The sequence below is a fragment of the Staurois parvus genome, unplaced genomic scaffold, assembly GCF_062004578.1.
Source record: "Staurois parvus isolate SC_StPar_1 unplaced genomic scaffold, SC_StPar_1.0 ptg000327l, whole genome shotgun sequence".
Lineage (NCBI taxonomy): Eukaryota > Metazoa > Chordata > Amphibia > Anura > Ranidae > Staurois > Staurois parvus.
Window position 1 is genome coordinate 5,139,368 of NW_028318123.1, and position 12,911 is coordinate 5,152,278.

Here is a 12,911-nt window from a genome sequence, read left to right on the forward strand (position 1 = left end):
GGACTGGTGTCTTTATTCAACCTTACCAACTATGCAAAATCAGGCTCACTTCTGCATAGAAACCAACCAGTTTCTAACCTCTACTTGTTCAATTAAGCTTTGACAATAAAACCTATGCAGAAGTGAGCCTGATTTTGCACTCTCCAGCTTTAGTAAATAATCCCCAATGCAACAAACTGAAAAGTGTCTGAGTGCACTGCCTGTCTACTAACTGTAAAGGTGTTTCTTGTCCCATAGTTTGGGGCACAAGATTCCTATTACAGGTTAGGACAAGCATCTACCAGTGAAATAACTTTATTATATACAAGAAATATTCATGTTTCTGTACAGCAAATCAGTAGTGCAGTAACCTCCACACACATAACCTAATACTGCAACATTGAATGTTACAAAGAAATGTATGTAGCACATCATATGTTCACCTTCATTTAAGCAATATAGTGTTAGTCCGATTTATGAACCTGTCAAGTGTGAAAAAAAGATAGCACTATTACAAAATGATAAAGGATAAAAATAATTGTACCCAAAAAAAGCACCCAGGGACTTGGTATTCTGGATCTTGGCCAGGCCCTACAACTTTCACTGGTTCCCATCCCAGCCCCTCAGTACTAAAATATACGTATCATTCAATCAGACATGTTTTGCCAGTCACATAAAGTATTTATTCCAGGCAGAACTTGTTTTTAATGGAATGAAGCAGTCTGAAATTTCTCATGGGTTTACCCTACTACATGTGTCTACTGGAGAGATTCCTGCTAAACTCCAATCCCAACAACAATGTTTTCACCAGGACAGGAAGTGGAAGGAAGTCTCCCCAATAGGGTCACACAGACCAATAAAAACCCTACCCTATTCTAATATCAATATAGGTTATGGATGGAGTTACACTTTAATGTACAGCAGACTGATTACATTGTATAGCAAATGAGGCAACTGTCAACAAGAGTTTAAACTGTTCAGCAGCAAGAGATCCAAATCACAGTTTACACTTCAGTTACCTCTTTGAGCACTGCTTTAGTTCTACCAATGTTGTATCTATGGAGCAATATTCACACATTGCTATGAATGAGACATTCACAAGCCACAGAGGAACTACAGATACCCAAGGGGGTGGCGGGTATCACAACGGATCAGTGTTAGGCCCTGCGGAAGCCTAAAAAAGGTGTTTTTTTCTTTTTTTTTCTTTTTCCCCCCAAATCATACCTCTGTCTGATGCTGCATCTGTCCCCTGCCAACTCTAAGTGTGAGACCTCAGTGAACATCGGTTTGCTGTATTCTCACTGCTGCTGTGTGCAAAGAACAGTGACCATCAGTCATCGCTGTCTGCTCTGAACCCCCCCCCCTCCCCAGCACTCTCTAGAGCTTCAGGGCTTTAGCCCGCTGTCAGCTGAAAATGGGTCACAGAGTGCAGAACGAACTGCACTCCTGTGACCCACAGGAGAAGTACAGCAAAAAAAGCTTTGGCTGTACTTCTCCTTTAAAGCTGGATCCCATTGGTAGGCCATCAAAACTAGTCTGCATCTAAAGAACTAGCCAACCTAATGCCAGTGCACAGCGCTGGTATTTGTTTCCTACTGTACTGATATCACTGAATTTCCACAAGAATCGCAAGCATAGTGTCACCTCCGTGTAACTTTGGCAACTCACATGTCACATTCATTGCCAGAATATGTAGTAAAAAGCCAGGGAAAGATTAATCAAGGATAACAGTTGAATATTGAGGTAATATACTATGTTAATGCTGCACACTAATATATTATATTTGAGGGTTTTTTTTAACACTTATACTCTAAATTGCATATAAAAAAAGAGACACACATTTTGGCATCAGCCAGCAATGCTAAGAATGAAGTTCGCTATTACCCAGTGACATCATCAAAGCACGAATGCAGTAGTTCAACCCCCTACGTTGTGAAGGTTTGCTTTATAGAAATATTGGACCCTAATAGGTGTTCCTACACATTTTACTTCAAAAGGTGCACAACTCTACAGCGTCAAGTGTATGTCAGCCAAATAGGGGCAACACTTACTTTATATTTGTTACATGTTCCCATCTCCATAGCATAACTGTGTGAATGAGAACATATAACAAACATACAGTGGGGTTTTCTCAAATCTGACTTCAAGAGTGGAAATACTCTTTAAAGGCCAACATCCTCAAATTCAGGAGTTGACTAATTGACAACAAATAGTTTATAATGTGATTAAAGAAAATTAACTGACATTGCCAAATATTTGGCCAGTATGAAGGCCCCAAGGACTGCAGTTGTACACCCCAGTTCACATACATCAATGAGAGTCATTTTCACTTATCCTTTTTAAAACCTAACTGCACATTTTACATTCAATTACAAAATCCATAATGACAAACATTCAATCGTCTTTTTATCAGTACAATGACAAAAAACATCCTATTTTGTATCCAAGTTACAGTACAAAGATTTTAAATACGTCTACTTGTACGAAAACACTCACAGAGGAGGAACAGCTATACAGTGATATACAAAAGATAAATAACTTAAACATTGGAATGGTTTTTCTCTCTGTAATGTACAGTTTACATATCTGACTGCATCAAAGTATTTATAAGGCTAATAATTGACTTCAATTTTATTCGGCTTTCTGTACTTGGAGATAGCTTTCCATAACCGGCACAACGGTCCACCCCTGTGGCAGAACAAAAAGAATCAGTATTTGGATATTCTAATGAACTACTGAAAATAAAGCAACTGATTCACAAATTTAAAAAAAATTTGCACATCTCAATTTACATTTGTGATATGGAACTTTTTCAATTCTGATCTAGACCTCCATGCTGATTACCCCGATGACCTCATACAAGTTTATACTCAGGGGGTTCACTGCTACTAATAGATAAAAATGTAAACTACAAGTGAAAGGAAATCTTGCAACTTCGGTGCAACACACCAAGAGCATTGTAATAAAAACAAACACACTTAGCAACAATATAATTAGTATTACAGAAATTCTGCAAAATATAAATTCAATTAGGCATTTGCAACACATATCTTGCTATCTGAATGTAGTCCGAAGTCAAAATCATGAAAATCCTGCAACATTTTCATTGTTACTACTGACTTTTCTGTGACAGATTCAAGAAGTTCTTATTTGTGAATAGCGCTATAGTTGCTACAAATTCATAAAGAAGTACCACCATATTGGTGATAAACAAAGGAGATATAAATAAGACCTCTTCCATGTTGGAGTAAATTACTGATTTTGTCACATCACTGAGACAATTCTACAACAAAATATGCCCTTAAAGTGATTCTAAATATTTATTTATTTGTTATACTTACCTGTTCTGTGCAATAGTTTTGCAAACAGCATCCCTGATCCTCCTAATCTGGTCCCCCCCCAGCACTTCTGGCTCCTCCTGCCTTTTGAGTACCCCCCCTCCCTCTAGCAAGCCACTTGCTGGGGGAGGTGGGGGGGTGGGTGCTTGTGTGAGCTTGCTCCCAAGCCCTACTGCCTGGGTCCCTAGCCACAGACAATGGGGCATTGCACTTTCACTTTGCAAAGGAGTTTTCAAAAGAGCTTAGTGAATGTGATGAAATTTCCCTTTGCAAAGATTACCCAATCAGATGCAAGGAAGATAACAAAAAAGCTTTTTTTACTTGCACAAGGCTGGATGATGGAAGTCTGCAGAGCTTCACTTCATTCACTAAGCACTGGAGATAACTCCAACTGCAACTTCCCTTGCATGGTAAACAGTCTATTTGCCTTTAGTAAATGAACCCCATTTTCTCTGCTACACAATATTGTCGGCCCTGTCCAGTTCTCTTTTGCTGGACTGCACAACACCTCCCCTTTCTTCATCTTCATAGCATAAAGGAGAGAGTCTAATGGAGAAGAGCAGACAGGGCTGACATCATTAAACAGGCTTTAACTGCAGCAGAGACAGCTTTGCGCATGGAAACAGGAAGTTGAGAGCTCTCTGGATTTGGCAGTGCAGTATTTTCTCTTACATTCATTGACGGACACAGCCTCTTCTTTAACCATTACCAAATTGGGTTTTATAGCCCCACCTACAGGAGTAGAATAATAGGCAGAAAAAAACTTTGCAATCTAAAAGTACAAACAAAACCAGCACTCAAATCTTCATGCAGACTAGAAGGAACTTTGAATGCCAAATGTTGAGGTGCAGTCCTTCAAAGATCAGGAAATCTTGGTACTGGCAAACAAAAGCAAACAAGGGCGCACTCTCATCGTGTATTACCGTGGTACACCAAAAATTTATTTAGAAAACATATAGATGTATACTCACAAACCAAAGAGAATAAAAACAGAGCAGATAAATCCGTAATGTCAGTCCAATGGAATAATAGACCCTTGCAGGGATTAGGCTACTGCATTTCGGGAGACGGAATCCCTTCATCAGAGCTCTGAGGAAGGGGGTCCGTCTCCCGAAACACGTTAGCCTATCCCTAAAAGGGTCTATTTTCCATGCGTGGGTTTCCCCCGGGTACTCCAGCTTCTTCCCACACCCCAAAGACATGCTGGTAGGTTAATTGGATCCTGTCTAAAATTGGCCCTAGTATATGTATGTACGAATGTGAGTTAGGGACCTTAGATTGTATGCTCCTTGAGGGTTAGGGACTGATAGGAATGTACAATATATATGTAAAGCGCTGCGTAAATTTACAGCACTATATAAGTACCTGAAATATATAAATAAAGCAGCCATCTTTAAAAATATATATGCCTGAAACACTGGTGCTGATTTACAAGCACCTGTACAAGTGAGTGGAATATTTTTGTCTATGTGATTTTAATTCCTATTAAAGTAATATACTTAGGTAAGCTACTTACTTGTCTGATTCATTCATTGGCCAGCTGCATTCCCGTGGGAGGAATATCTAAAACTAACCTAAAGTATATTACTGGAAAACCTATTGGAATCTCTTATATCTGGCTATAATCCATGGAGATTTAGAGGGAGAAAAATGGAGAATCCAACAAGAAAGGGTGGTTCCCTATATAACCAAAGGTGCATTTGACCACCATAACAGGGTTCAAAGGATCTGGTGAGTGAGTCATCTACACTTCACGGTTATGAACATGCGATGAAGATCACAGTCGCATTTATTTTTTATATATTTGATTTTTTTCAATTTGTTTTATTTTTTTTACCCTCTTTGGAATTTTCTATTACTCTATTTTGTGACAGTTACAAGAGTTGTCATTATATTCATGGTTTTTAATATTCACTTCACATGTTCACTATTGTTTGAATTGCTATACGGAGGGGTTACAATATCTTTTTGGTCTAAGCACATTTAGCTACTTATGGCCACATCACCCTGAATGTACCTGATCTTGTTCGATTATAGAAGGTAAGCAGGGGCAGACCTGGTTAGCACCTAGATGGGAGACTGCCTGGGAACATCAGGTGCTGTAGGCTAAAACTTTTTGCATGGACCAAAACTGAGTTAACCCTCAAGTGGTACTAATCTTGTACTTATTGCACTATATGAAGTTTATTGTTTGGGCAAATGTAGCGCCTATCTATTTATATTTTATTTGTATGTTGTAAGTGTCAATCACACTTAATTAAGGGCAGCTTCATTTAGAATAGAATAACACTGAGACAAGATTTGATTAGGGTCACTACAGTTGGTCCAAGTTTTGTGGGCCTTACACTATATAGAGTGGTTATAGGGATTATTTGTATATACACATCCCTTCTATATTGTATTTTGATATATATATATATATCTATATATATATATATATATAGCGCCTACCTATTCTATTTTTATTTACCCCCATCTGTTCAGTTACCAAGACGGGGCTTATGTGATCTGGGGTCTCAAGGACCTGAATGCCTTCATGTAGACTCCCCAGTTCAAAATGGAACCCATTTGCTTGGTGGTGGCCTCCCCTCACTAGGGGGATTTTCTGGCTTTTATGGCCATCAAGGACATTTACCTGCACATTTCCATCTGCGAAGGCCATTAGCGTTTCCTACGCTTTGCTATTTGGATGCACGTTACTATGTTTGCAGCACAGAGGGGGGTTTTATGCCCAGAACGGACTGCCCATTTGAGGTGGCAATTTTTTTGCTGCCAAATGTCCTGCTCCTGTATGTGGGGCTTTTAAAACCCCATTTGGTAATGGATAAAGAAGAAGCGGCTGTCTCTATCAATGAACTCAGAGAAAGGGATTTTACGGTGAGTAACAAGAAAATCCAGTTTTTCTGTGCTTGAAGCATTTTTAAAGTGATAACACATGGGGAAATATGCATGTATTGCAGAGATATTCGTCATATTTTTATTTATTTTGCCTTGACGTGTGGGGTCAGAAGCACTGGGGAACATTTTCTTTTAACACAATACACAAGAACCCAGATAGGAAGTACCAAAAGCCAGATTCTATACTAAAACTGAAGTACTATTCAAAATCACACTTTTTTTTAATAATGTCACTGGAAGCACATGCTACCTGGCTCCTTACGATGCTTGCTAGTTGCCTACTACCTGAGCAGTTCCTCAGTTTCCCTTAATGACACAAACCTGCCAGCTGCTGTATAGGAGACACAGACTGAAGTCCTGAATCAATATATGTCTGTGTTCTGTAGAAACAAATATTTCTGCATCTTTATCTGAATTTGTTTTACTATGCAGAGTATTTTTAAGTACACATTAAATAATACATTATTGACATATAGGTAATAATGACTTGTCATACCTGAGTCTAAGGTTTTTCAGGTCTTCTTTGGTGACTTCATGCAGAACATCATAAAGCGTGTAGCCTTCTTCAATAAACTGAAAAAGTTAGATATAAATAAATATATATATATATATATATATATATAAAATCAATTATATACATCCAGCTTCTAATAAAGAATGATGAACACTGAAGAATAGAGACCCATACTTGTTCAATCACATCCTCTGCTGTACCCTGCTGCCTCAGCCATTCCACCAACTCTTGGTCTCTGTTAATGCCAATTGACACATAAGACGCAGATCTTGGGTTATCTATGGATAAAGCCAAAGGAACCTATTAATGCTGATCTACATGAACTGTATTCCAACATTGTCTTGGTTTGTGAAATAGTAACCAAGACTAACATTAATAGAATTGCCAGACACATGGGAGGTTATTTACTAAAACAGTAGAATGCAAAATCTAGTGCAACTCTGCATAAAAAACAATACGCTTCCAGGTTTTCTTGCCAAAGTTTCATTGAACAATCCGAAGTTAGAAACTGATTGGCTGGTGAGTACACCGGTTTTAGTAAAACTCCCCCGTAGTTAGATCAGTTAACTAAATTCACAAGGTTCTGATTGCATATTACTTTACCAAACCTGTTATTTGGCCATGCAGGGAAAAAGCAACAAAATTCCCTTTAATCCCCGAAGCACGTATTCACATATTTTAATCCCCTGCTGCTCTGTTCAGCCACTGAGACTGAAGAAAGAATATGTAATGCTCTAGTTGGAGATTACACAGAACTGAGGACTGTGGTTCAGAGCTGTCACGCAGTTGCAGGAAGAGTCACTAAGTACCAATACTGCCACATGAAAAGAAAAGGAATGAGTATCATGCTCTTTCATACTCTGAAGCGCCAGGTAGTTTTTTTCCACCCTGGTAGTTTCTTTGCGCACAGTGGTTGAAGCAGAATGTGAGATGATGGGGAGGTGGGCATTAAAGCAAAAAGTCCTGCATGGGCAAAGCACAGGTTTGCTTTAAAGTACACCTCTGCCTAAAATATGACCAATATTAACCTATTTTCATATTCTAAACAAGTTGTAAAAAAAACCCTTTTAAACAAGCTTTTATTTGCCTTTTTGAGTTGTATGTACTCTGAAGTAATTAATTCTCAAAGATCATAACAAAAGAATGTCACGTTTCAGTCCTTTCTAACAGAAACATCTACTGGATGTTCACATTAGAGATCTTGCAGGCTACCTCATAGAATAAACTAAGATTACAGTGCTTCTGTTGTGAACTTTGAAAATAAATGTATCCACAATGCTAATTACTAGAGATGAATGAGTGCTTTTTAAAGTGATGTTACTGCTTATTTAGAATATGTAAAAACTTTAGTATGCACAGGTTCACTTTAAGGGAATGGGATTGGAACTCAAGACCCTTATAAATGAAAATGCACCTTAATTGATCTTTACAAGAGATGGCACTTCTACTAATGTAAGGAATGGTAAGTATATACTGCTGGGGGACTGCACATTAAAGCAAACCTGTATCTTTGCTTTGCATGCATCATCACATCTGTAACACTGATGAGCCTAGTATGCATATCAGAGCTGTCTGTAGGTGGGCTTACCCCTTAACCATACCAATGTTAATCTATCAGATATCCTCTTGTTAGAATTATGGATGACAGTATATAAACTGTTTAATCCTTTCAGCAAATGTCCATGCTCAGGGAGCAGGGAATTCTGCCTCTAAAAAAAAATATAAAGAAGCATGTATATACCATTGGATACGGGTAAATACACAATCTACCTTCTGCAGTAATGAAAACTGAACTGTTTAAACCTTTATAATGACATTTGGTATCTCTACTCTTACTGTTTAGGTCACTCATTAAACAGATATGCAAATGATGTTTTATTGGCCACATTCAGCCCTTACAGACAACTATGATTATGCTTCTTTGCTGCATGCCTGTCATTAGTTTCCTATATCAGAAAAACAGAGGAAACTGATGCACTCCAATAAGTCCAACAAATCAAATATTTATTCAGCATACAATGTACTTATTGTGTGTGGGAGACAGAATGAGCTCTTTGCAGATTAAGCACCCATCTAGTGGGAGGAGAAGTAAGCAGGGCTTTTTTCTTTATATAAAACATCTGTATCTGTCTAATGTGCAAATAACAATTTAAATATGGATTCACCTTGTTAAAATTGATTTATGGGGTTTCTAAACTGAGTTCATAATAAGAAATCTTTGTTCATCAGTCAGTTTTTACATACAGGGCAGGAGTGTTCAAGGCACCAAAACATGACATAGCACTGTTTAAAATATGCAAAAAAGCATAAAAAAAAAAATTACCCATGCTTGATTTTATCTGAAGTAAATGCAAGTCATGACTTCTCTGTTCCAAACACTGTTTTAACAAAAACTGGTATTCCCGTTCTTTCTGTACCAGGTCTTCTAATAACCTGCAATAAATATAATGAAAAGTTTAAAAATAATTAAATGGAATCTGGACTTAATTAGCCAGCAGTTATGAACCCACCTTTGTTCATTCATGAGAGTGATATATAAGAATCTTCCTAATCACACTTTTATTTAAAATGTTTAGGAATGTCACAATGGCTGGGCGTTTTTAGAGAGAACTAAACAAGCATATGAGTCTGAAACAACCGACCAGCCTAAAGTTGGCCATACACGGTTAGTTGCCAGATATACAAGGGCCTACCTAAATTACTCCATTCATTTGTATAAAATCAGACAGGCCCAAGCACTACATCGTTGTTGGGAAATTGCACAGCACTTGACCTCCAAAACTTTGCTAGCCAAATCTGTCTGAGAAAACTCTGATCTCTTTCACAAGAGGGATCTGGCACATGGCTGCTGTCAATAAATGAAATATTTTTCTAATACAAAGGGAGTTGTTTTTAAACAAGAGGCTCTGTTGATATCCCAAAAGGATTTAGGTGCAATTCTTGACTGGTTACTTGCAATAACTGTGTCTTGCAGTTTGGCATCTTCACTCTGGATGCTGGATGACCGTGTCCGAGCACCAACGTGTTCAGCACAGGTTAACAGTTGACGGGTTATGGGAATGTATTGATGCCAGAGATTTGCACCAGAAAATAATTAATTTTTTAGTGGAAGGTACATATTGAGGTTTATAATTTGAATTGGATCAATTAAGTTCCTTAACAGGAATATTATGGCTTTTGACCAGGGTAAATTAACCAGAGAGGTTGTTATGGAAGGATGGTTTTGGATACTGGTGAGTAGGGTAATCCAATCTGCTATATCTGTTGGCATCATAACGTTTTTTTTAAGCAGGCAATACACTATACAGTGCCATCATAAAGTATTCATACCCGTTGAAGTTTTCCATATTTTCTCATGTTACAACCAAAAATGTAAATGTATTTTATTGGGATTTTATGTGATAAACTAACACAAAGTGGTTCATAATTCTGAAGTGGAAGGAAAACGATAAATGGTTTTCAACATTTTTTACAAATAAATATCTGAAAAGTGTGGCGTGCATTTGTATTCAGTCCCCTTTACTCTGATACCCCTAACTAAAATCTAGTGGAACCAATTGCCTTCAGAAGTCACCTAATTAGTAAATAAGTATACCTGTGTGTAATTTAATCTCAGGATAAATAAAGCAGTTCTGTGAAGCCTTCATCGGTTTGTTAGAGAACAAGAAAATGATAAATGGTTTTCAAATTTTCAAATTTTGTGGCGTGCATTTGTATTCAGTCCCCTTTACTCTGATACCCCTAACTAAAATCTAGTGGGACCAATTGCCTTCAGAAGTCATCAAATTAGTAAATAGAGTGCACCTGAGTGTAATTTAATCTTAGTATATATATAGCTATTCTGTGAAGCCCTCAGAGGTTTGTTACAGAACATTAGTGAACAAACAGCATCAAGAAGGGCAAGGAACACACCAGGCAGGTCTGGGATAAAGTTGTGGATAAGTTTAAAGCAGGGTTATGTTATAAAAAAAATATCCCAAGCTTTGAACATCTAACTGAACACTGTTCAATTCATTATCCGAGAATGGAAAGAGTATGGCACAACTGCAAACTTACCAAGAAAGGGCATTTCACCTAAACTGACAGGCAAGGACAGCATTAATCAGAGATGCAGCCAAGAGGCCCATGGTAACTCTGGAGGAGCTGCAGAGATCCACAGTTCAGGTGGGAGAATCTGTCCACAGGACAACTAATAGTCATGTACTCCACAAAGCTGGCCTTTATGGAAGACAGGCAAGAAGAAAGCCATTGTTGAAAGAAAGCCATAAGAAGTCCCATTTGCAGTTTGCGAGAAACCATGTGAGTGACACAGCAAACATGTGGAAGAAGGTGCTCTGTTCAGATGAGACCAAAATTGAACTTTTTGGCCTACAGTTGTGTCCAAAATTATTCAACCCCCACTGAAATTGAGTGTTTTGGCCAGTTTGACATTGCTTTTGATCATTCAGTCATCTTGCTTACATTTACATTAAAGAGGCACTTGTAGGTCAGACAAATATAACATAACAGTTATAATGAAATAACCACAAATGTCTTTTCTGTGCTCACAGCATTATCAGTTTTATTCAACCCCCAAGTGACATTCAATCTTAGTACTTAGTACAGCATCCTTTTACAGTTATAACAGCTTTTAAACGTGAAGCATAGCTTGACACAAGTGTCTTGCAGCGATCTACGGGTATCTTCGCCCATTCTTCATGGGCAAAGGCCTCCAGTTCAGTCACATTCTTAGGCTTGCGCACTGCAACTGCTTTCTTTAAGTCCCACCAGAGGTTCTCAATCGGATTTAAGTCTGGTGACTGCGATGGCCACTCCAAAATGTTCCAGCCTTTCCTCTGCAACCATGCTCTAGTGGACTTGGAGGTATGCTTGGGATCATTGTCCTGTTGAAAGGTCCAACGTCTCCCAAGCCTCAGGTGTGTGACGGACTGCATCACGTTTCCATCCAATATCTCCTGGTACTGAAGAGAATTCATGGTACCTTGCACACGCTGAAGCTTCCCTGTACCTGCAGAAGCAAAACAGCCCCAAAGCATGATTGACCCTCCACCATGCTTCACAGTAGGCAAGGTGTTCTTTTCATCATAGGCCTTGTTCTTCCTCCTCCAAACATAGCGTTGATCCATGGGCCCAAACAGTTCTAATTTTGTTTCATCAGTCCACAGAACACTATCCCACAACTTTTGTGGTTTGTCCACATGGCTTTTGGCATACTGCAGTCGACTCTTCTTATTCTTTGGAGACAGCAAGGGGGTACGCCTGGGAGTTCTGGCACGGAGGCCTTCATTACGCAGTGTGCGTCTTATTGTCTGGGCTGAAACTTCTGTACCCACATCTGACAAATCTTTTCTCAGTTCCTCAGCAGTCACACGGGGACTTCTCTCCACTCTACGCTTCAGGTAGCGCACAGCAGTCGAAGTCAGCATCTTCTTTCTGCCACGACCAGGTAGCGTTTCAACAGTGCCCTTTGCCTTGAATTTGCGAATGATGCTTCCTAAGGTGTCTCTTGGTATGTTTAACATCTTTGCAATCTTCTTATAGCCATTGCCCTTCCTGTGAAGAGAAATCACCTCTTCTCTTGTCTTCCTGGACCATTCTCTTGCCTTCACCATGTTTGTAACCACACCAGTAAATGTCTAGAAGGAGCTGAGTATCACAGTCATTTTAAAGCTGCCTAATTGGTGCTTATTATGCTTGATTGCTGCTCGGTGACATCCACAGGTGTTTTCAATACCTGATGGAAAGCACCTGTATGAACCTCTGTTCTTCAGAGTGGTAGTCTTTAAGGGGTTGAATAATTGTGGCAATGAAGAAACCACATAAGAACCATTTACTACTGTATTACATAAACAATTGATGTCATTTTAGTTGCATTTGGGTAGTTACAACGTCCTTGTAGGATTTGATTCTGAATACAATTCCAAATGTACACTATAGTCCCTAAACCCCTTTACAGCATTGGGGGTTGAATAATTTTGGACACAACTGTAAAAGCAAAACGCTATGTGTGGCGTAAAACTAACACTGCACATCACTCTGAACACACCACCCCACCATGAAACATGGTGGTGGCAGCATCATATTGTGGGGATGCTTTTCTTCAGCAGGGACAGGGAAGCTGGTCAGAGTTGATGGGAAGATGGATGGAGCCAAATACAGGGCAATCTTACAAGAAAACCTGT

The 12,911-nt window shown here is 38.9% G+C and overlaps 1 protein-coding gene across 1 annotated transcript in view; it reads right to left on the minus strand.

Moving 5' to 3' along the window:
* Positions 1 to 278: 278 nt before the first annotated feature.
* MAP3K15 (mitogen-activated protein kinase kinase kinase 15) overlaps positions 279 to 12,911 on the minus strand; it is a 367,125-nt gene continuing 354,492 nt past the window's right edge. Inside the window, exons 26-29 of the mRNA XM_089683901.1 lie at positions 9,053 to 9,162; positions 6,904 to 7,007; positions 6,712 to 6,788; positions 279 to 2,667 (exon numbers count right to left, since the gene is read on the minus strand). Coding sequence (XP_089540027.1) covers positions 2,592 to 2,667; positions 6,712 to 6,788; positions 6,904 to 7,007; positions 9,053 to 9,162 — 367 coding nt within the window. The 3' untranslated portion in view covers positions 279 to 2,591. The remainder of the gene's footprint in view (positions 2,668 to 6,711; positions 6,789 to 6,903; positions 7,008 to 9,052; positions 9,163 to 12,911) is intronic.